The sequence below is a fragment of the Diceros bicornis genome, chromosome 5 (assembly GCF_020826845.1).
Source record: "Diceros bicornis minor isolate mBicDic1 chromosome 5, mDicBic1.mat.cur, whole genome shotgun sequence".
In the NCBI taxonomy this organism is placed as follows: domain Eukaryota; kingdom Metazoa; phylum Chordata; class Mammalia; order Perissodactyla; family Rhinocerotidae; genus Diceros; species Diceros bicornis.
Genome location: NC_080744.1, coordinates 16,563,670 through 16,586,196, shown reverse-complemented (window position 1 = coordinate 16,586,196; position 22,527 = coordinate 16,563,670). Strand labels below are relative to the sequence as shown.

Sequence of the window (22,527 nt, the reverse complement as noted above, 5' to 3'; positions counted from 1 at the left end):
AACCACCCAGTAATACAGAGTAAGGAAAGACCTAGAGTTCTAACTGCCTTCTATACATTTTTCAATCAAAGTTAATCTTCTTGATGTATCATTGTCCCTTTACCCAGAGTTAGGCCTAACAAGGTTAAGGGCACAGTCCTCAAGACTTCTGACACCAGTTGCAAGTTTAGGGGTCCTCAGGACTATCCTCACTTCAGAACAGCTGATTATAAGCTCAGGGGTCCTCACAGATTCCTTCAGATTTGATAATTCGATAGAACAACTCACAGAACTGAGGAAAGTTTTATACTTATGATTATAGTTTTATTATAGCAAAAGGAACAAATAAACAAACATACAAATATACAAATCAGAACAAGCCAAAAGAAGAAACACATAGGGTGGAATCTGGGATTTAGAAAGTTCCAAACATAAAGCTTCCATGTTCTCAGGGATGCATTACCCTCTTGTTGTTGATGTGTGAAAATGATCATGAAGTATTGCCAACTCGGGAAGTTCACTTGAGCTTTAGTGTCCTTAGTTTTTGTTGGGGCTTCATTACTTAGGCATGATTGATTGAACGATTGCCCATAGCCCCGATCCTCTAATCACATGGTTGGTCTTTCTTTCTGGCTAGCCCCCATCCAGAGTCACCTTGTTAGCATAAACTCTCCGGTGTGGTCCGAGGGGCCCACCATAAATAACAAAAATACTCCTATCCCTGGGGAAATTCCAAAGGTTTAAAGGTTACCTCCTAGGAATTGGGACAAAGACTAGACTTCTTTTTGGCTAAAGTTAATTCTTCACTACACACTTTGCCATCTCCACTTCCAGAGGTACCTGGTTCCATCAATTTCAAAGTACTTAAAGGATTCTGAAGCAAAATCAGGTTGGTTCTTTGCTCTCTGCACTGCTGGCTTAAGATTTAACTTTCTTGAGTCAGCTAAGACATTTATCACTTATTCATCCAATCTCCAGCTTCTAAAAATATTATTTCTCCTCCCATTCTTGAGTGTTTATACTTAAAAAAAAAAACCTAAACCAAAAACCCTCTGCAACCCCAAAAAACCCTAGTGTTAGTGGGGTTTCTGGAGGGAGCAAAATTAGATACATATATTCAGTCAGCTGTCTCTACCCAGAAATTGCCCAGCACTCTCTCAATTTATTTGTGAGTAGCAATTTTTTGTAGAATACCTATTAACACCTGGTAAATGAACACTAATTAGCAAACACTTCTATATTGCTGCACTAATACAAATAACTAACTGATTTAGTCTTTAGAATCTTTAAAGATGACTCTTCCATTAGGGTTCATTTCCTTTCTACCTTACAAGCTAAGGTTACAAAAGATAAATAGCCTCTTATCACTTATTGACTGGGGATGAGAATATGAGGATAGAGGAGGATTTTTTAACTTCAATGTTATCTATTTTTACAATGGTTGAATTAATATATATTACTTTTTAATTAATTTAAAAAATAATTTTAGAACAAGAAAAAAAGATAAAAACATTGCATAAAATGATCCTTAAAATTTTTCCACTTCAAATCTATGATGCTAAGACTGTGAGTAGGGTTAATGGAGAACTAAAAATGGAGAATTCTTTTCATATTTAATGGAGTAGGTAGGACAGAGCACAGAACTCCTTTAATCATTCTCATCTACAAGTCAGACTTATAGTCTCCCTTTCTCTCAATTTTTCTTTCTCTCTTTCTCTTTTTTCCTGGGTTAGAAAGAGATTTTTAAGGTTGCATTTTATATTGATGAAGTCTGCCTAGACAGAGGATGTTGATCCTCTCATAATGCTAATAACTCATTTCATTTTCTTAGTAAATAAAAAAGTGCGTGTATTGACTTTTCTGTCCCATTCTAGGACACAACTGTAATCCTATATCTCTTCTTTTACAATCTTTTTAGAGTTCCTGCTCCCTACAAGATTTATTCCAAACTCCATGGCATGGTGTTCACAGCCATCTTACAATATGGCCGCAACTTACCTTATAGTCTTATCTGTTTCTGGTCCCCAAGAAGGTCTCAATTCCTCTCAAAACTGAATTATTTGCTGATTCTCTCAACTTCTTGATGGTGAGGTGTCTTTGTCCATGTGGTTCCCCCAGCCTGGAGTTCTTTCCCCACCTCCCTTCTATCTCTGCCCATGTGAATCAGACCTGTTTTTACAAGCCCATCTCAAATGTTACCTTCTCCAGTAAAGGATCCCCCTTATCTTTCCTCCATCCAGGACTAATGCCACTCCACTGGGTGTTCGTGGTGCTTTGTTTGCCCACATCCTGCCTGTGCAATAGGTATTAATTGGTGAGTGTGTGTGTGTGTGTGTGTGTGTGTATGTGAAGAGAGAGTGGAGGGAGGGAAATTGTCCCTATTAAATTATAATTTCCTTGAGGGTAAATATGATGAGTCATATATACACGCAACACCTTATATATTGTTGATTTTCAGTAATGTCAGTTGATTTGAAATGAATCTTGTTTCATTTTCTGTGTTAATAGCATTGACAAAAGCAACAATCGTATAAATTATGTATTAGAGTTTTAAAAATCCAGTTCTTCTCAAGACATTTTCTTGAACAATAGAAAGGTAGCTGCCCAATGCTTAAAAGTGATTATTAACAACTTGGGGTGGGGTCAAGAAACACGAACACTCATCAGCGTTCACTGAGTCCAGGTCTACACACTCACGACCATGGGCACCATTTGCAGCTGACTGGCTGAAGCAGCCAAATGAGTCTCTGCTGACAGGAACTGACTGCTGTAGTGGGGGACAGAAAACACAGGAGGGGACGTGTGATGACTAGCTGAGTACGTCGAGGGGTCCATGCCACAGGAGAAGGATCTGAATAATGTTGGGGGTAGGAGGAGGAGTCAAGGGAGGAAGATGATTGATGAAGTGTGTTGTGGCTGGGAGTTAGCAGTGATTGAGGGGAGACCCGGAGAGGGTGCGTGGTGTCTGTGTGATTAGCAGGATATAATCAGCCATCTGCCTGGGGCACAGCCATACACAATGGACACAGTAAAGGGGAAAAAGAGAGAGAGGAAACATCAGTGATAACGCCAAGAAGATCTTTTAAATTGTAGAAATCTGTCTGGGGCCCCACTATGTACATGCTACCTCCGCCCGCGGCCCCCCCAGCAAGTCCTTCTTCTCACTGCCATCGCTTGCAGGCTGCTCTGCTACGACAGGAGGATTAGAAAGTGAGACTAATTTGGGGTTACCGCGGTGATCTCACTACACCATGTTACTCTAAGTGAGTGCTGGGGGGTGTGGGGCTGGAGGAGAAGAGGGCCAAGGATAGGGAGGAAGCTGACAGTGATTATGGAAACTTCCTTAGGGGCATCTTACAAAAGCCACTCTCTCTTTTTCCCCCAAAGTACAGATTTAACTTAAAGCTTGGCAGGAACTCTTTGGCTGTCTTCTTTAAGAACTTAAAACCATTTAAAGTTTCCCAACTCTTGACCTCATGAGAGGCCAGGGAGGTAGGCAGGCAGCAAGATTTAAAACTAGGTGATAAATTAGAGCCTCATACATCTAGGTAGGCCGCGACATTTAATTAAGCAATTTATTAAACTTGTTTCTGTGTTTTCTTCCCAGAGCCCGATTCTAGAATCCTGGAATTGGATGCAGGGTGCTTCTCCTGAGTTCATGTATTTTTCCTTAACGCAATCGAAGCATGAGAGCTAACCTTAGACAAAAGTCAGAATATTCCAATGGAACTTTTTCTTTCCTTTCAAATTCAGTGCATCTATGAATAGGCTCTGTGGAGAGTGATTATGGGAATATGAGAGAAAGAAATGAAGAGGGAGAAAAAAGGAAATGTAGTGATGCCTAACATAGTTTTCTCTACCTCGGTTTTGTACCATGTGCTTTGTAGCAAGCAGATCTGTTCATCTGGCTGGAATTATGCTTTAGTCTCTCACTTGTGTAAGGAGTGAGCAGGGCACAGGAAGATGGTGAGTCACATGGGGTCGATGTGCATGATGATAAGACTGCCTCTCAAACTATACCCAGGACGATGCTCTCACTGGGAAAGGATAGTTTCTTCCTGAGAAAAGAGAGAACTTGAACCTGTTTATCTCAGATTGGCTGTGTCAGCTGGTTATGTTAACATAGTACAATGATTTATTTGTAAATTTGTTATTTTATCCTTCTTTAGGATTGCTCGGTTTTGGGGGTATTCTGAACCATGACTGGATGTGCCCTGTCCACCCAAACACTCTTTTCCCTAGTGATCCTTGTTTAGCAACTGGCTCCTTTTTCTCAGCTCACTTATCACTGCTTGTTTGTAAAAGGCATGCTCATAACTGCACAGGCCTGGAGCGTATACATTGGCTTCCAAATAGGGACAGCGTAGCAGCCCTCTCTTTGTAGGAGATTTAGGCCACTAAAGTCACATGAAGCTGGTGCCCTACAGACTCGCCAGTGTCCTGCTGGCGTGGAGCAGCTCTGACACCGGCCTTTATCTTGTTTGGCCACAAGAGGAGAACCCGAGGAGGGGGGGAGGGAGAAGGAGGAGCCAAACGCTTAATCCTGAAGGTCCTTTGGGCACAAAAGCGTTTACAGTGAGTATAGTCGGCAGATTCCTAGCTTTTCTGTTCTTTTATTTAAGAGAGAAAATTAGAAGAGAAGGGAGAAAGAGGTGGGCAGCTTTGCTGGCCGTGTAGCTGCATGTTTTGCCTCCTGGTTTGGTGGAAGAACACTCCTGCTTTAAATGTGTCTTATTGAAGCCGAATGCATCCTGCCAACGTCAGGTTTCAAAACTTGCGGACACCCAGGGATTTAGCAGAACCAGTCCTTGTTAGTAAGCAACCCATGGTATGTTTCTTCTGTCTCTACAGGGTGATGCGTAGAATGTGGTAGGAAAAGCCCTCCCATAAATTAAAAAAAAAAAGCTTGAAAATCTTTTCTGCTTTCAGCTTTTGCACTTTAAATGTTGTCTTCTTTGGATTTGTGGAAAGGAAAAGATTTGATATGTGTTATTTTTAACAGCAGCTGGTGGCATTATTGGTCTTATCTCTAATGCTGGAAAGGTGGCCACGGATAAGCATTTGATGGGAGGAGGGGAAGGGGAGGTCATTAGATTCTAAAACGCTGGTTGATCACTCCTGCCCCACGGCTTTGGAACAGAGTTGTGACTGGGTGGGGACCTGTGTGCACTTGGCTCAAGGCTTTTGTTTGCATCGTCACAAGTTGTTGTCTGCTGGCTTTTTCCCCCCTGTGACTAGAAAGGAATCTTATTGCAAGATGCCTTGTAAAGGAAGAATACAAAACTTATAGTATTTAGAAGAACTTATAGACTTGTGCTGAATTTAATACTATTTGCTTGTATTCAAATGGAGTAATTAATTTGACGGGAAAGTGAGCTGGAATAGTCATGATAAGGGCGGGAAAAATATGCACAAAGATTATTACTATAGTTCTCCTCAGCGTGAAGCGGTCTTTTTTTAAATTATAAATTTAAGTTACCTTTGAAATCAGATGTGATTTTGTGAAATCCGACATAGAGTTTGGTTATCCATGGGTGGTACATTTAAAGGTTCACCTACTAGAATTAAAATTAAATGTTTATGGTAATTACTTTCCATTAAAATGGGTAGTTAATCAATTTTATGCCACTTCCCAGGCTTCTACGCTGTTATGACACGTGGTATTCCGTTCCCAGTGGCAAAGGTGTATATGAGGGAAAGTAAATAGAAATTGAAATAAAACTTGACTAAAGCGCTGCTTTGCCTTATTTCTCTGGATTTTGGAAATTCTCTTGTTTACAGTTGAATCAGTTAAATATGGAAACATCATGTTGAGGTTGAAATTTTATATATGCAGGAAAATTTTGCTCTGGCAAAAGAGCTCCTTGCTCTTTACTCATGTGTGATGCACACCAGCTACATTTTTCTTTAATGTTTTTGTTTTATTCTGTGTGTCCTCTACATATGTAACCGCATCTGTGTTGTCACTGTTAAGTTGCAAACTCTCAGAGGAGAGAATCTCTCATATTCACTCCTCTGGGAAGAATTAGCAACACACAATGTGTAAATAATGATTTACAAAATGCGTTTGTGTGGCAATACTTTATTTCTTTCCATGGAGTAGGACAACTCTATTGATGCTGTTCGTGAGCGTTGGTAAAACGGAGGGCCACTGTTTGTTATCTGCACAGCTCTCCGTATAGGCAGGATTCTTCCACTAGCTTTGAAATCTCTGGATAAATAACCCTAGGTAATCACAGATTCTTAGGGTCAGACGGGATCTTACTGCTCATCTAGACCAATTTTGTCATTTTACAGATGAGAAAACTGAGACCAAGAAATGTGAAGCATCTTGCCCCAAATCAGACAAAACTGCCCTCTGCCTGCCTGGTGCACAGCCTGATGGCGTGTGTGGAAATGTTGCATGTTAGGACATAAATTGCACTGAGCCAACTCTTTGGTATATTCTTTAGTTTACAGTAGGAGATGTATTCAAGAAAAGGCCCAGCCTTGATTTAGGAGTTTCAGAGGAAACATAGTGACCCAACATTGTTTTTCTGTTGTGCAGGGCTCTTAGGCAGGGGTCTGGGGGCGAGTGGGTGTGTAGGTGTAGCTGAAACAGTTCATTGTACACTGCCCTGGTGTTACCACACAGAATTGGGGTTCTCTGCTGATGCACGTACACAAGCCAGTTAACTATGGCATCAGCCTTTGCGGGGAAAAATCAGCTTTTGTTCCATGAGATCGATCTGCAGGGAGACAGGGTGCATGTGCCCTCAGATCTGTCTCCTCGATTCAGGATTTGGGGTGAAATTTAAGAGATTAGGGAGAACAGGCTGGCACGTGGAAACGCTGGTGGGACACTTTTTGATTGGTGGGCTTCAAGCATTTATGGTAAGGTTTTAAACATTTATGATGAGGTTCTAAATTTTTATGATAGGGTTCTAAGCATTTTTGATGAGGTGGGGAAGGAATGTTAACACCAGATCTTCCTGAATGAGGGACCCCTCGCTTCTGATAAGAGTCCGACTTTCCAGTCCCTAGATCATGTCCCGGTCCTTGGATTCCATGGGGAGGAGGGTCTTCAGTTCTGAGGTTGTTTCAGGTCACGATTTCCTCTTTTTCGCATGCTCTGGCTATGTGACTTTGCAGTTTTTCTGAAAGACAATTCTTAATCACTCTGTTGATAAGAGATGGGGTCAGTTGAACTGGTCCTGGAGGGCCTGCGGTTACACTGGCATTTAGTTTTCTGGTTTGGATGAGTCTGGTTTCTTAGAAGAGGGTACCACTGTGACACCAGTGTCTTCTTCATTTATCACCAGTTCTATGACTTTGCGCTAAAGACTTTCATTAACCTTTCTGTATCAGATTCCCTCTCTGGGATTGTGGTTCTAAACAGACTCCCCAGAGGGCAGTGAATTGATTAAAAATCTAAAAGTGCTCTGGGAAATCAGAATCAGAGCCTGTCTGAGGCTAAGGTATGGCTCACGAGGAAGTAGGATGGTAGCTCACTCTTCCAGGGTTTTATCCCTCCCAGTGAAATTTTGATATCTTCTAATTCGTTTTTAAAAATAGCCAGGTCTACTGTTATTGTTATTTTAAAAACTGTATGCTAGGGTGGTTAAAAATGTGGGGCCTGGGTTTCTCTCTCTTGCAATCAGACAGAGAAAGCTATTGAATTGAAACCTAAAACCATTCTTTAAGGCTGGTACCAAAGTGATAACCCTACGTTCTGGCATAATATTTTGCTTTTTGCAAATAACTTCTTTCAAAAATTCATCTATAAACCTCTTTATTGTTTCATTTAAAAATTAAATGCTCAAGAAATTGGGGAGAGGCAGTACACTGAAGGATCGGAAGGCCTCTGAAATGATATGTCGTAGGAGTAACTTGTTCTTAAGGCTTTTGCCAATTCAACGAGTCTTTTTATGCCCTTTGCCCATTCCTGTCTGGAAAGTTACATGTTCCTAGTCAAATTGGGAGATTTCTTGATTTTGTTCCCTCTATTTTTGTAGGTAAAATAGTTTTTCTTTTGTTACTAAGTGTATATTAAGAATCTAAAGAAATACAGGCTACTTTCTGACAATCACATTTAATTTCATATTTTGATCAGCAACGTTTCATCTCTGGGGGAATGGAGCTATAAACTAACTTGAATGTGTAGAACCAAAAAAAAGACTTACAAAAGAAAAAGAAACCCATTGCCTTGAGTAGAAGAAGCTTCTCCTGAAACTAAAAATAAGGTATATTTAAAATGTTAAAAGTACAAGCTCCTAAAAGTTGTTATTTTATATTAGACTGGTTCCAGAAGAAAGATAAATTGTATAAATCATTAATAAACTAATCAATTTTATTTTAAAAAGAAACCTTACTTTATTATGCCTTACACTTATTATTCTTAACATATTTGATTAACTTTTTAATGTGTTTAAGGGCAATCTATTACTCTAGAAATTCCAGAAGCCTCTAAAAATTTTAACGTAACCAAATATGAATGTAATTTAGGTTGAGAGTTAATTAGATAGATTCTATACAATCTATGATTTATACTTTTAAGGAGAGTAAAGGTTTGAAATTAGTACCTGATATCTATTTATTTAACAAATTATAGAAAGGAGAACCTCTCCTGAATTCAGCACAGTTTTTGCTAATTAGGACGTGTTCCCTCTCTAATTATCCCAAGTATTGACAGTGGTTATAATAGTCAAAGTGATGTTTGGTTGCTTGTCATAGAAAAGCCCCAAATAATAGTGGCTTCGACAAGATAGAAGTTTGTTTTTCTCTCTGTAAAAGAAGTCCTGGGCAGCAGTGCAGGACGGGTACAGGGGCTCCTCATTTTCACGTGGAACCCATCTTCCTGCCATCCTGCACTGCCATCCTCTACCCAGCACACTCAAAAGCATCTCCTGGTCTGAGACGGCAACTGAAACTCTAGCCATCAAGTCCTCATTTTGGCCAGAAGAAGGGGGAAATGCAGAAAGGCAGAAACGGGGCCCTTCCTAATTGAGTCAGCCCTCTTTAAGCAGCTCTGCCAGACTGTCTACACAGCAGTTCCACTTACATCCCATTGGTCAGAACTTAGCCACATGGCTACACCTAGCTGCGATGGAGATAGGGAATGTAATTTTAAATTCTTGGCAGGAATATGCACAGCTGAATATCAGGATTTTGTTGCTAGGGCCTGAGGAGAGAATGGATGTTGCAGTAGGCAACACCACGTGGTTTTGTGTTCCTGTCATATGCTGGGTCTTGGGGCTACTATGTAGAAACTCAAAACACCTCTTTCTGTTTTTGCTCTGAACTAGGGTTTCTTAATTTAGAAATCTGGCTTAATTTAGAAATCCTGTTTCTTCTGCAAAGTATCATTTCTTTATTTGGTAATCTTGTCTGACTCTTGCTTTCTTCTTTCCTCTTGCCTTTCAGCTGTTTTGGAAAGAAGTAAGGTTTAGACTTCTCCATGTTAACCATGAGCGTGACACTTTCCCCCCTGAGGTCACAGGACCTGGATCCCATGGCTACTGATGCTTCACCTATGGCCATCAACTTGACACCCACTGTGGAGCAGGGTGAGGGAGAAGAGGCAATGAAGGATATGGATTCTGATCAGCAGTATGAAAAGCCACCCCCGTTGCATACAGGGGCCGACTGGAAGATTGTCCTCCACTTACCTGAAATTGAGACCTGGCTCCGGATGACCTCAGAGAGGGTCCGGGACCTAACCTACTCAGTCCAGCAGGACTCAGACAGCAAGCATGTGGATGTGCATCTAGTTCAACTAAAGGTAAGGGCAGTCTCTGGGTTCAGGTCCATTCCAGACAGAAGTCTGAAAACAGTTGCGGCACCTAGAGCCTGAGTTCTATAATTCTCAATGAGGAAACGTCCAGAAGACAGACAGAAACCATTACCCTTGTAGGTAAACATGGACAGAATTAATTCTTTCCTAATTTCACTTCATGGGCTGATTATCTAGAATAAAACTGACCTTAGGGGATAATGCAGAGAAATGGGGAAAGGTTGGGCATTTTTGTGCAATGTCACAAATCAGTTATAAAGAATAAAACTATTATAAAAGGTTGGTTTAATAAAAAAGACTTTCATAGGTAAAACATCAAACTGTGATTGTGAGTGTGTGTATGTGATTATTATCTTCTGTCAAAGGTGATGCTACCTTTGAGGCAAACAATAGATTCTGGCGTGATGGGGAAGGGCAGTGTTCTCTTTCTGGAATGAGTTCTTTCATCCAGGTACAACGCATCATGCAGAACAAAGGGGCTTTTACAACACTTGTCTAAAGTTCAGACATTAAAAAAATGTCTGTGGCTTCTAGAACCCTTGAAAATCCTGACTGTTGATAACAATGAAATGGAGGTGCTGGTAAAGAGTGCTATTAATAGAGATTTTGGCCCAGGGACCCCAAAATACAGTGAATCTTGCCCTGCCATAGCCACTCCTCTCTTCCAGGTCCCTGAGGGAAATGCATGCTCAGGTCAATGATCAGCAAAGCAAGGCAGATTTATAACCAATCTGGGCATTGTCCCCAAACTCCAATGAAAATTTCTAGTCTGTTAAGATGAGATCCTTAGGAGAGAGAATTCCTTTACCTAAGCTGGTTCATCCTGAATGATCTGAAACAAAAGACCAAACAGATTCTTGGATCTTAACACTGAAATGGCTTATAGGATGCAGCCATCAGTGTGAGAGGAAAAGACAGGCAGTTAAGAGAGAGCATGTGCCCCAAAGCCTAGAGCAGAGCTGGCTTAGCCTTCTCAGGCTTGTTCGACAGATCCTGGGCCCAGCTGCTGCATGAGAGTGTCCGAGAGAGGGAAGAAGGTGGTTGGGGAGAGAGAGAGAAAACAAAGGAGCTAGAAAGGAAAGGTGGCTGGGCTTCTCCCAGGTTGAGCAGGCCTGGGTGGTCTTCTTTCTATAGGTTCTTGGGAAGAAGAAAGCACAAAAGGGTAACATAGAGATGGCTAGGAATCAGCTTCAGTGGAATGCAAGCCCGGCTGGTTTCCCCACTGTGGCAGCAGGGAATGATGTGCCTCCGTCCCAGAAACACAGTTCCTTTAATCAGAGAAGCAGCTGTCTAACTCCTCCAGGCTGCAGTGAGATGGAATTCAGGGGGCCTGAATTCTCCCCTCCTCTCCTCTATTCCCTCTAATGCTACACTTACACGTGGCTCCCATAAGTAAATATAGTGTTGGGTTTGTAAGGAAAATTGACTGTTGCTCTCCAAAATCTTTCAGATTTACACAGAAAAGGTGATAAATGATAAAGGAGAATGGAGGGAAAATGGAAATATCGTTAGAAGACTCCACTAAACATGCTGCTAAGAGCCCCTAAAAACATTAATGTGTCAATTAACTTCATTTAATTATGTCAGTAATACTTAAGTGAAAATTCAAATTTTAATTCCAAATAAGAGTAAAGTTTTTGAACCATCAACCAGGGTTAGATTTAGTGTTTGAGAAATCACCTCTAGGGCAGTTTGCTTGTCTTTTTCTCATTGGAACTGCCTCTCACCTTCCCACCTCAGTCAAAAGGCGCCTGACATCTGCCTCCATCCAGCTCCATCCCACAGTGTGGTCTGTCTCCCCTGCTGAGAAAGGAGCCCCATGAGGGCAGGAAGTCAACACACTAATCACATAGTAGTTAATCAGTGACCGTTAAAGGGATGAATTGAAATTGTCTTCTGTTAATTTAATTCTAGGGTTTCTATCATTACCTTTTTTGATGCTTATTTCGTTGAGTGACTTAACCAACATTCTCTGTAATGTTCTCAACTATTCTGTAGTGATAGAGCCCTTCCACATTGAGCCCAAAGTCAACGAGCTCTGGTCAGTGAGCTGTGGCCTCTCCTACACAGGGGTTTAGTTTTGGTCTCCTAATCTGCTTAGTTGTTTCCCCTTTATTTGTGTAATATTTCTTTATTCAACCAAATAAGCGCTTTGATGCATTTTTTAAAAAGATTTTAAGTACATGTTAGGTTTTCAGATTTCCACATTGATCCACAAGAATAAAGGGAATTTGGGCACAGTGTTTTACATGTGGAAACACAACAAAACAACCTTGTAGAAGCAGCTCTCAATTGATATGTGTGGTAAAGCAGAGCGGCAGAGCCAGCCGTTTTCCATGGGGTGACCCAGCTTGGCTCCCACTGCCTTGATGAATCACTCAATTTATTAATTTACGATAGAAAATAACCATCACAGGGATGGGAATGCCACGGCTTTAAGGACCATCTAGGCACAGATAATTTCTAAATTTATAGCATATCCATCCCAGTGTTCTCTCAGGAGTCTCAACTGTCTAACTTACATCTCTATTTGCGTCTCTAGTGAGCATCTCCAACTGGGTACGCCAATTGACATTCTTGCTCCCCGCACCACGCCCCTCCCAATTTCAGTAAAAGGCACCACTCTTTGCCAAGCCAAAACATGACTCCCCACTCCACATATATGTCTATCAACAAGTCCTGGGGATCCATCTCCAAAATATGCCCTAAGGCCATTCACTTTTCCTCAAGACTACTGCTGCCGCCCCAGTAAGTTCCCGTCACTGCTTGCCTGGGCTACCTTTAGAGCCTCCTCTACCACCTGGCACGTTGTTCCCCACACGGTAGCCAGTGGGAACTTTTAAAAATGTAAATCAGATCGTGTCACTCCCTTGCTTCCTATGGGCTTACAATAAACCCAGATCTCTTCCTGCGCCTCTGTCTGCTTCTCTGCCCTTGTCTCCTGTTACTTTCCCCTTGTTCGTCAAGCTCCAGGCACATTGGAAATTCCAAAGAAATGTTAGGCTAGTTCTTGCCTTACAGTTTTTCCTGTTCCCTCTGCCTAGAAACTCTCTTCCTCTGTCTTTGCCTGGCAGATTCTGGATCCTCATCAAGCAGTCAGCCAGAGGTGCAGCCAAGTTCTAACATCTGGGAGCACAAGCCTGGGAGAGGCAGTGTTGGGAGTGAGGTGGGGCCTGTGCTGTTTGGTGAAAGACAAGCAAACACAAGAGAGCCCCCCTTACCGAGCTTGTCTCTGTGCCTCACATTCCCTTTCACACTGCTTGCTCTAAGTCTTGTTATCATAGTCGTCTCTATCATCGCGTCGAAGTATAACTTTTTACACAACGCACTGAAAAATGCTTTTGGAAAATGCTCAGCATCTGGTCTTATATTAAATGTCATTTTCTCAAAGAAGCTCTTCCTAATCCCTATTCTTAAAACACCCATGCCCTCCCCCAGCAAGGATCTAATCCATTATTCAGCTTATTTTTTGTAATGGTTCTTATCACTAGGTGCAGTTATCTTATTTATTTGTTTACTTGTTTGTGTTAGCCCCAAAGACCTCAGTGTCTAATTCTCCACCGTATCCTAGTTGCCTAGGACAAAGACCTGGCGCTTGGTGGGGGCTCAGTTCACATCAGTGATTGGATAGATGAGTAGCCAATACTCAGTGGTTGATGGACGAGTCCAAGTCTGTATGGTCAGGGCCTTCTCTTTCCATGGACAGGCTTGTAAAGTCACATAAAGGAAGGCTGCTTGGTGAGGATTGAATTAGGACAAAAGCATTGAATGAATCAAGGTCCAAGTGCATTTGGGGCATTTCTCTCTCCTCAAGGAGAGTCTGCGAGTGGTTCAGAAGCCTTGGAGATCTTGCCTGGGGAGTCTGCCCCGGAGAGTCTCTTCTTCTTTCTGTAGGTGGCTGTGCCTGGTCCTCTTCCACCCACTTTTCTGTTTGACTTCCTCTGTAGTAAGGATTTTTGGTCAATAAGCGTACTCTTAGGTCTCCTAGACCTGGAGCCACTCTTTTTCCTTAAAAGTAACTGTGCTTATCTTCTGGTCATTGTGTTGATCTTAAAGTTTATTTATCAAAGACCACTCTCATCAACCTTATTTCCAAGTCCTTAGGGGAAGTTTTAGTTTTATTGTAACCCCCAGGATGAACTACAAACCACTATTATAAAGTTCCCATGTTGGGGAGGGGGGAGTGATTGTTCTAGAGAGTGAATAAAAACATCTAACCTTAAGATTAAAATATGAAAACAATGCAATATGTTATACTGTGTAGTTTTTTCCATTATTTTTTAAACTGAAACTATAATCCACATATTTTGCTTCTCAGCTTCCAGACATTCTTTGGTAAGAAGTACAAGAAGCCAGCTGAACCATTTTTAGAAACTCTGCCTCTCCCCCTCCGCCTTTGGATTCAGAGGCTGTGCTCTGCAGAAAAACCAGACCAAGAACTTTAAAAGGTTCTTAACTTCAACTGAGACTTCTGGTCTTGAAGAATATATTTAGGTGCTAAATAGGCACGTTAGGCACCTCTGCTTCTGGATTAACTGTCTTCTTAGAGAGAATATCATTTGTATTCCTGGAAACATGATAGCAGGAAAGAAGCAAAGCTTAGACTAGCTAGCATAGGCTAAATGATGTGGCTGGATGACAAATAGTAGTGACTTGAAGTGACTTAGCTGGAATCAGTTCCCCAAATAATCTACTTTAGAGAAATTTTACTCTGAACCACCTCCAGATGAAATTTGTGTCTGTATCCTCAATTTGGGCCTGATTCTCAAAGTTAGAACATTCAACCGAGACTCTGTTTACAAGATGTTCTGACTGAGCTATACCCAGACTGAGATGTGCCTGACATCTGGAGTTAATACATACCCAGTGACCCACATGGGGTCTGGAGGGCTTGCTGGGAGAAAGGCTTGAATCCTCTCCACAGCTGGAGTTGGCACATCAGATGTGCCTGATCGGCTGAGGATGATGGAAGTCCTGGATGGCAGAGCTCTTGGGAGGGGATTCACCCTCATCATGGAACAAGAAGTCTGTCCCAGTGCAGGAAGGAGGGGATGGTGGTTTATGGTAAAGTATGTTCTCAGCCCTGGAACTCATCCTGACCAGCCACCTGGGCAGTGTGGGTACTCAGTGAGGAGAAAGGGCTGTGGGTGTGACTCAGAGGACCTGTGTCAGGTGACTGTCTGCCTGGGCTTCTCCCCTGTCCTGTCCAGCAGGTATAGAGGGAAAGAGTGTTCTCTTTCCCCCAGTGCTGGAGCATAACTAGCTGAGCTCTGCATGAGGTGGCAGAGGTGGTGCCAAAGTGGCAGCTGTGGAGTCCAGGGTCTGCTGGCTGTGACAGTGAGTGACAGTCAGGGATGATTCTTGGGTACATCTAAAACAGGCCCTAGGATTCTCAGAAATTCTTGATAAAGGGAACTCCTGAGAAGAAGTAAATTTCTGACTTCAATAGTTTGAAGCTTGGAGGATTCTGATCTCAATGTTAATATGACCACGTGTTACAGCCTCAAACATTCGATTTATACCATCTTTGAGAGCTTTCCGATTTCTAACACATCTTAAGTTAAATAAGCACCAGTTTAAGATTGAAGACCAAATATCTTTGTTTTTTGGGAAGAGTAGTTATTTTTGTTTTTGCCTTTTAGACCTTAGTTTTTCAAGAAGTAGGTCTCAGTCCATTAGTGGGTTTTGAAATCAATATAAGGAATTAAAGAGCTAACACAATGAAATAGAGTTACATGAAGTAAGGATAAGCAGTATTTTGTGAAACTTGGTTTTTATATACATGTTTGGTCGTGATGTAAAATTTATGTCTCTCTCTGAGTCAAGGCCAGAACAGTTTGATTGTTACTGCTTTAGACCACTCTCAACTTTCCTCAATATCTTTGATATGTACTTCAATTTTGGAACATATCATGGAATTAAATGTAACCTGGTGCTAATTTTTGCAACATCATTTTTTTGTACTTATATGGGATTAGAACTCACATGAAATGCCCATTAAATTGGCAACCCCAAAAGCATATTCCAAATCCCAGGAAACTGAAAAATGAAGCTGATTTCCCTGTTGGTGGCTATGAGGATGTTAATTTTTTTTATTTTTCCAAAGCCAAGATTTGTGGCTGGAATCTCTCTTTTGGTTGATGTATCTTCCTCAGGGCAGCTGGATTCTAGTTGCCAAGTATCTTGGGAGTGTGATTTCAGTATAGTGCTTATCAGCGGAAAGGTTTTTCTTATTATTAGTGCCTAGATTGTGTAAGAATATTTGGCATCATTGACCAATAAAAATGAATGAAATAAAAAGAATGTTTAATGTTTGAAAGGCTAATTTGAGATATTTAGGAGATCCGGTTATGTGAAAATCTATCTCAGTTATTGAATAATTATCTCTTCACCCCCTACACCCACACATCCAATGCTGGAAAATGGGCTAAGTGCTAAATAAATACTTTTTGTTTGTTGAATGATTAATATGTTTTCAGCATGATTTGGGGACATGAACTAAAAGTCTCAGATCTAGCACATGTTTTATACTACATGTGAACACTCTTGGTTAAGACACGGGAAAGACAATGTGGAAAATTTAACTTTGGTGGTTTCTGACACATATTATTATGGAAGATCTTTGGTATGCATGAACCTTAGCCAAACACACTAAAGTATTCGGATGCCTGGATGGGAGCATTAATTGTTAAGGTAGGTGGCCCAACAAGTCTATCAGATTGTCTAGCTGTGTAATTTTTAATTAGCAATAGTAGCATGGAACATGAGGATTATCATAGACCTTACAATTTGAAGGAAACCATGAAAACAGGGTTTAGAGAAAACTAATAACTATCATAAAAGGGTTTGAAAATGAGTCTAATGAGAAAAGTTTGAAGAAATGGTATTATTTTGATTAGAGAAGTGTTATGGGAATTTATTACTTAAAAAATGGTTTTAAAATAATGTCAGCACGAACTATCACTGAGCAACAATAGCCATCAGTTTTTATGTTCTCAGGGGGTTAGATATTTGTAGCAGCAACCCACCAGAGGTAGGATATGAGTTCACTCTTCCCTTGCCTAGAGAGTTTTCAGTTCAATAGCATTCACTGAATGCCTGATACGTACCAGGAATTTTTATTTACAATATTTTATGTAATCCTCATCATAACCCCCTATTAGAGGTGAGGAAAAGGAAATTGAATCTCAGACAGGTTAGTAGGTGATCATCTTGGGAGTCAAACGATGCTTTTTGAGCCTCAAGTCTAATGTTCCTTCCACTTGGGTGCAATGGCCTCACACCCCTCTGCTAATGTGAGAAATGTTAGTGGCTCTAAAGCATGACATAATAGCCCTGGTTTTCTTGTACCAGACAGTTCAGGTAATGGATGTGAGGGCAGGGGGCTCATTGTTTTTCTTTTTTTAATTAAGAGGAAGATCTAAGCTCTATGTATTTTAATTCATCACAAGTAGGAATACAAGGGTTTTGAAGTGGGGACGTAAATGAAATCCTGGGGTCTCTCTGAGTAGGGTGTTCATAGCTGCCCTGAACTAGGGAGAGAACTTATTTTCTTTCTCTCCGTTGTTTGTTGCTACCTTGCCCACTCTCCCCTCTTCAAAATTTTACATCTTGAAAGAGGGAAACGTGATCTAATTACAGTGCAATGGTACTAACGTGTGAATTACTAGTATCCTAATGTGGGAGTGGGTGGAACAAGAGATGAACATCTCTGATGAGAAATGTTATCTGGTCAGTTGATTTCCAGGTATGGCATGCTTAGATTGTACTTTGGCTGCAAAGTACAATCTCCTGGGAAGCTTTAAAAAACCCATTTCCCAGGCCATGTTCCAGATGAGCTACATCAGAATCTGGGTTTGGACCTAGGCATCAGTACTTTTAAAGACTCCTTGGGTGATTCCAATGCACAGCCAGAGCTGAAAACCCTGGAAGGAGATGTTTTTGAGCAGGTTTTTCGATACATCTTGCTTGTTCCGTGCATTCTCCCTTTCCTCCCAAAAAGACAGCCAGGAATTTAAAGTCATTTACGTAGGAGCAAAGACTCCTACATGACTCTTTTGAACTTCTTCAGTTTCTCAAGTGACATAATAAAGTCAGTAAAAACAATAAGAGGGAAGGGAATAAGTCCATACAGCCTACACGTTTTTTTTTTTTTTTTTTTTGGTGAGGAAGATTAGCCTTGTGCTGACATCTGTTGCCAGTGCTCCTGTTTTTGCTGAGGAAGATTGGCCCTGGGCTAACATCTGTGCCCATCTCCCTCTACTTTTTTTTTAATATGTGGGATGCCTGCCACAGCATGGCTTGATAAGCAGCGCGTAGGTCCGCACCTGGGATCTGAACTTGTGAACCCCAGGCCGCTGAAGCAGAGCACAGGAACTTAACTACTATGCCCCCAGGCTGGCCCCGAGCCTATGTGTTTTAAATGTACTATTATGTTATTCTCTTAAATTTTTTTATAAACAAAAGAAAACTGAATCCAGATAAATTAAATGGTTCTCTCTCACTTAATTCTCACAACAACTTTTTGAACTAGAAATTATTTTACAGAGCGGTCCAGGCATGGGGCTGCCCACCTATAGTTGGGCAGGTTATTTGTGAATGGCCTCTTTCGAGGTTGTGCAGTGCACCACCTACACAGCTTCCTGTGGCCACCTTGCATAGGCATGGGAGATAGCCTGAGCAAAGTGTGCTCTGAATGTAAAAGACAGAAGAGCCTCTTTCCCTGGAGCCCGCGGAATGGTGAATGACATATATTATTGAGCTTAGTGGAGACACATTTTGAAGGACCATAAATACTTCAAATGCCTCAGAGGAGTCAGGTCTTGATCCAATAGTCATAAAGACATCTACAAACAAAAGAATAACGTGGTAAAAACTTGTGTCTTAAGATGAGTATGCGGGTATATGCATGGTGATCTGGGAAGAGGAGAGATGTGAGACAGTCATGAGGATGTTTGGTAAATGACATAGCGGCTTGCATGGTGGAAGTAGGAAGCAAGAAGTCCATCAGACCAGGTGGCCGATGCAAACCCACAGAGGCAGCAGGGGAGTCAGAGGCGACTGGTTCTCTGTGGCTGAATTTGCCCTCATCAGGCTCAAACTGAACTGATAGGTCTATTGTCACTTGGTGTTAGGGCTGAGGGCTCTATTTCTTTGTATAAATGTGAATAGAATAAAAAGGAACAGGATAGAAATCTCTCGTCTGTTCCTTTTAGCAGCGTTCCTAAAAGCACCTTGTAAGCTGCTTCTGTTGTTCTGTGATACCTTAATGCACAATTTGCTTCATTATTTGAACGAGGCGAATTTGCCAAATGCATCATTCAATGGAGAAGGAATATGTGAAATGAAAATGGAAAGTGATCTGCTCCTCTCCCGAGGAAGAGGGAGTGGGTGCAAGGTCCACAGGAGAACTGACTCACAAGGAGGGAAACTGGCCTTACGCAAATTACGAAGAAAGTCTTCAGTGCTTCTCGCTGTTTTCCCTCTTTCCAGAAATCTAATTTCCCTCAGAAGACCCTGTAAACTAAATCAAACGATAGTGTTAACAATGGCTGCAGCTCAAACTTCTGCCTCTGCAAAGGGAATTAATACTATCACTCTGGCCAAAGGAATCTGTCTCTAATTGTGAGAGGCAGGCTTCAGTGACAAGATGGGGAGAGAGTTCTCCAAATAATACCACATAAGGAGACTCCCTCCTTTAAGGACGTGTCTTTGCCCCCATCCTGGAAATAATTTAACTAGGAGTGAAATGTTGTTTTAAAAAATATTTTAACTGCAGTGTTTACCTCCTTTAGCTTCCAGCTGCGCTCCCAGATAAAGTCCAAATGCCTGGGCATGTCCTTTAAGCTCCTTCACAATCTGGACCCAGCTGGCCTATTGTTCCTTCTGACATTTCTTTTCCTGCCTCTAAAAAGCCAGGCCCTTTCAGAAGTCCATGCCTCAGAACATGGTTTGTCTCTCCTTGGGAAATCACCTCACTCCTCACCCCAAACTTGTCTCTCTGGGAAAATTGCTCTACAGCCTCTGAATCACAGCTAAGATGTCATCCACCTGGTGAAGACTTTTGAAGGCTAGTCTGGTCAGTCCTTCTCTGGGCTCTCCCTTATTTTCATACAGTGCCTTCCCTAGCATGGTGGTGGACACAGCATTCAGTTTGAGTTATTTCTACTCTAGCTGTTATGAGGAATCCTGTTTTTTCTATTCCATAAATATGTACCTCTGTTAATACATTTTTGTGACTTTGAAATCAGGACAGAAGAAAACAATCAGCATACAATACATTTCATTTGCTTATTGTGTTGATTGACATAAACTGATATAGTTAGACCTGTGAATAATTGGCAGATCTTCCTTAGAGAGAGTTAGTTCCCACATCTGCTCTGGACATCTGAAGGCATGCATATTTTCATTTTGTTTGACCTTTGACAGGACATCCTGGACACGTTGCACTTTAGGGGTATGACTTGGGGGGGAAATCCTCGCCTCAAAACTCTGTTTGCAGTTTCAAAGATGGTACATCAATGAACATTTAGAGGTAAATCAGGTTGGTAATGAAAACTTGATGTCATTAAAGAATAGTTACTGCAAGGAGACATTCAAAGATGATGAGGTATTTTAGCTTCTTTATTTGAGTTTTTCTGCACCATGTTTTGTATAGACAAATGTAGGATTGTGTAAGTGGGTACATAGATAACTCAGTTATCATGGCAAAAACTATTAATCACCCACAAGACTTGGTGATTTGCTGGGGTCTGATGAAATGTGTTAACGCCGGTTGCTCTCCCTTGGGTGTATCTATCTGCTGGAGTCTGGTCTTCTACAGTGAGTGACGAGCTAGGTGAATCAAAATGAATCTAAACTCTGCCTGGATTAACACAGGGGCTCACCGTATTTTTTGTGCATATGATTACATGCTTTCCTTTTCATTTCTCTCTTTTGCTTCTTGTGATCTATATGTATCTCTTCTTAATTAGTTATAAACCTGAGGTGTCTATATTTTAAAAAATATTTCTTTTTAAACTTTCATAAATTAAGTTGTAGACATGTAAAAATGTTAGAAAAAATGGTGAATTTTCTTCTCAGAGCTGGTGGACATGTGTTTTGTTATTGTTTTTTGTTTTGGTTTTTAAAAATTGTTGGGGGGGCTGGCCCCGTGGTCGAGTGGTTCAAGTTCCGCATGTTCTTCTTCAGAGGCCTGGGGTTCACAGGTTTGGATCCTGGGCGTGGACCTACACCACTGTCAGCCATGGTGTGGAGGCATCCCACATACAAAATAGAGGAAGATTAGCACAGATGTTAGTTCAGGGCCAATCTTCCTCAAGCAAAAAAAAAAAAATTGTTGGGCTTAGCTTTTCTTAAGATCTATGAGAAATTATATTTTTTGTCTTCCACAGGATCATAAATAAGAATAAATATTTCCCAACTGTTTAATGTGGTTATCCTAAAATTCCATACATCTTTTAAAGTGCAATTCCATAAATGTGTTGCAGGTTTCCAGAACAAATTTATTGAAGCTTAAAGCACAAGGCTTTATAAAGGCTACGCAATTATTTAATAGAATTTTATGGTCTCTGCTTTTAGTTTAAAAAGCAAATGTGGTATACTTTATTCCTCATCAAACTTAGGTTCTTTTGTTTGTTTTAGTTTGGTTTTTTATTGATATTTTTGTAGATTTATTAGCCAAAGATAGTAAAAAATAAAAAAATTTTATTCCAAACTGAAGCTATTTAAGAGGGTGATTATGTTTCTCTTGTATCATGACCCTAGCTAGAATTGCAGCATGAATTCTACACTCCCAACTGTTCTAACTTCAAACCAGTGATCCAAGGCCCGGCACCAACTCCTGTCTCTGCTCTAAGCCTTCTTGGATGCTCTCAGCCCACGCTGCTCTGGAGCACCTACTCTCTCGATCTGTAATTTGGCGCTAGTGTTTACTACTTTACATTCTCATTTGCTTTTTCAATACATAGTTTTCTAATCTCCACAAACAAGTCTACAAGCTTTTTAAGGGCAGGTTCTCCCACTTCTTTTGTATAAAACTGCAAACATTTTTGGTCAGCTGATTGACCGAATCCTCACATTATCATTTTTAACTTTTCCTTTTGCTGTAAATGGCATTAGCATGCCAGGGAAACCAAAACGTCCCATGGATATTTCAGTGAAATAATAAAATGCATTCATAAGCATTTTTAAATTAGTATAATTTTCACAGAAGTTTTGGGGTTAGGACTTGGCCAAAACAAGCAGAATTTTGCTGGAATTAATTCAGACTAAAAATTGACATTTTTCTTAATCAGAATGAGGTGATGAGTAACCTTAATTAAATTCCTTCAAAGACAAGACTCCAGTTAATATAACCCAAAGTTTGGGTCAAATTAAATCTCTAAGCCCTATGCAAGTCCTTTATCAGTTCAGTTATTCTAACTCTCCAGGGTAACGCATATTCATATTTGAAAGGAAGTGGAATTATGAATCTAACTCCATCTTGGACTACTTGGCAGCTTAATATTCATTTGCATCCATTCTCCGTCCAAGTGAGAGCTGGTAAGGAAATGGGCTCGCTCGTGACGTTCTGTCTAACAGCTCTGACAGTGGGAGTCTTGGTTTTAAAGGTTAAAACAGGTACACTGACATATTTAAATCAGTCATATATCTACCCATGCACACTGCTCTTTCTATAGAAAGGAGCAAAAGGGGAGGAACTAAGATGAAATGCACTGACATCTTGATTAATGTTGCCCAGGACCACAGGTCCTCTTGCAGGAAAGGAAAAACGT

General features: G+C 41.0%; 1 protein-coding gene across 2 annotated transcripts in view; it reads left to right on the top strand.

The window, feature by feature from the left end:
• AKAP6 (A-kinase anchoring protein 6) overlaps window positions 1–22,527 on the top strand; it is a 438,207-nt gene that overhangs the window by 97,445 nt on the left and 318,235 nt on the right. Inside the window, exons 1-3 of one of the 2 annotated variants that reach the window (XM_058540748.1) lie at window positions 4,595–4,807; window positions 8,072–8,201; window positions 9,382–9,739. In XM_058540748.1, coding sequence (XP_058396731.1) covers window positions 9,416–9,739 — 324 coding nt within the window. In that variant the 5' untranslated portion in view covers window positions 4,595–4,807; window positions 8,072–8,201; window positions 9,382–9,415. Of the gene's footprint in view, window positions 1–4,594; window positions 4,808–8,071; window positions 8,202–9,381; window positions 9,740–22,527 lie in introns of those variants that run through there. The other variant, XM_058540747.1, reaches the window with a different exon arrangement.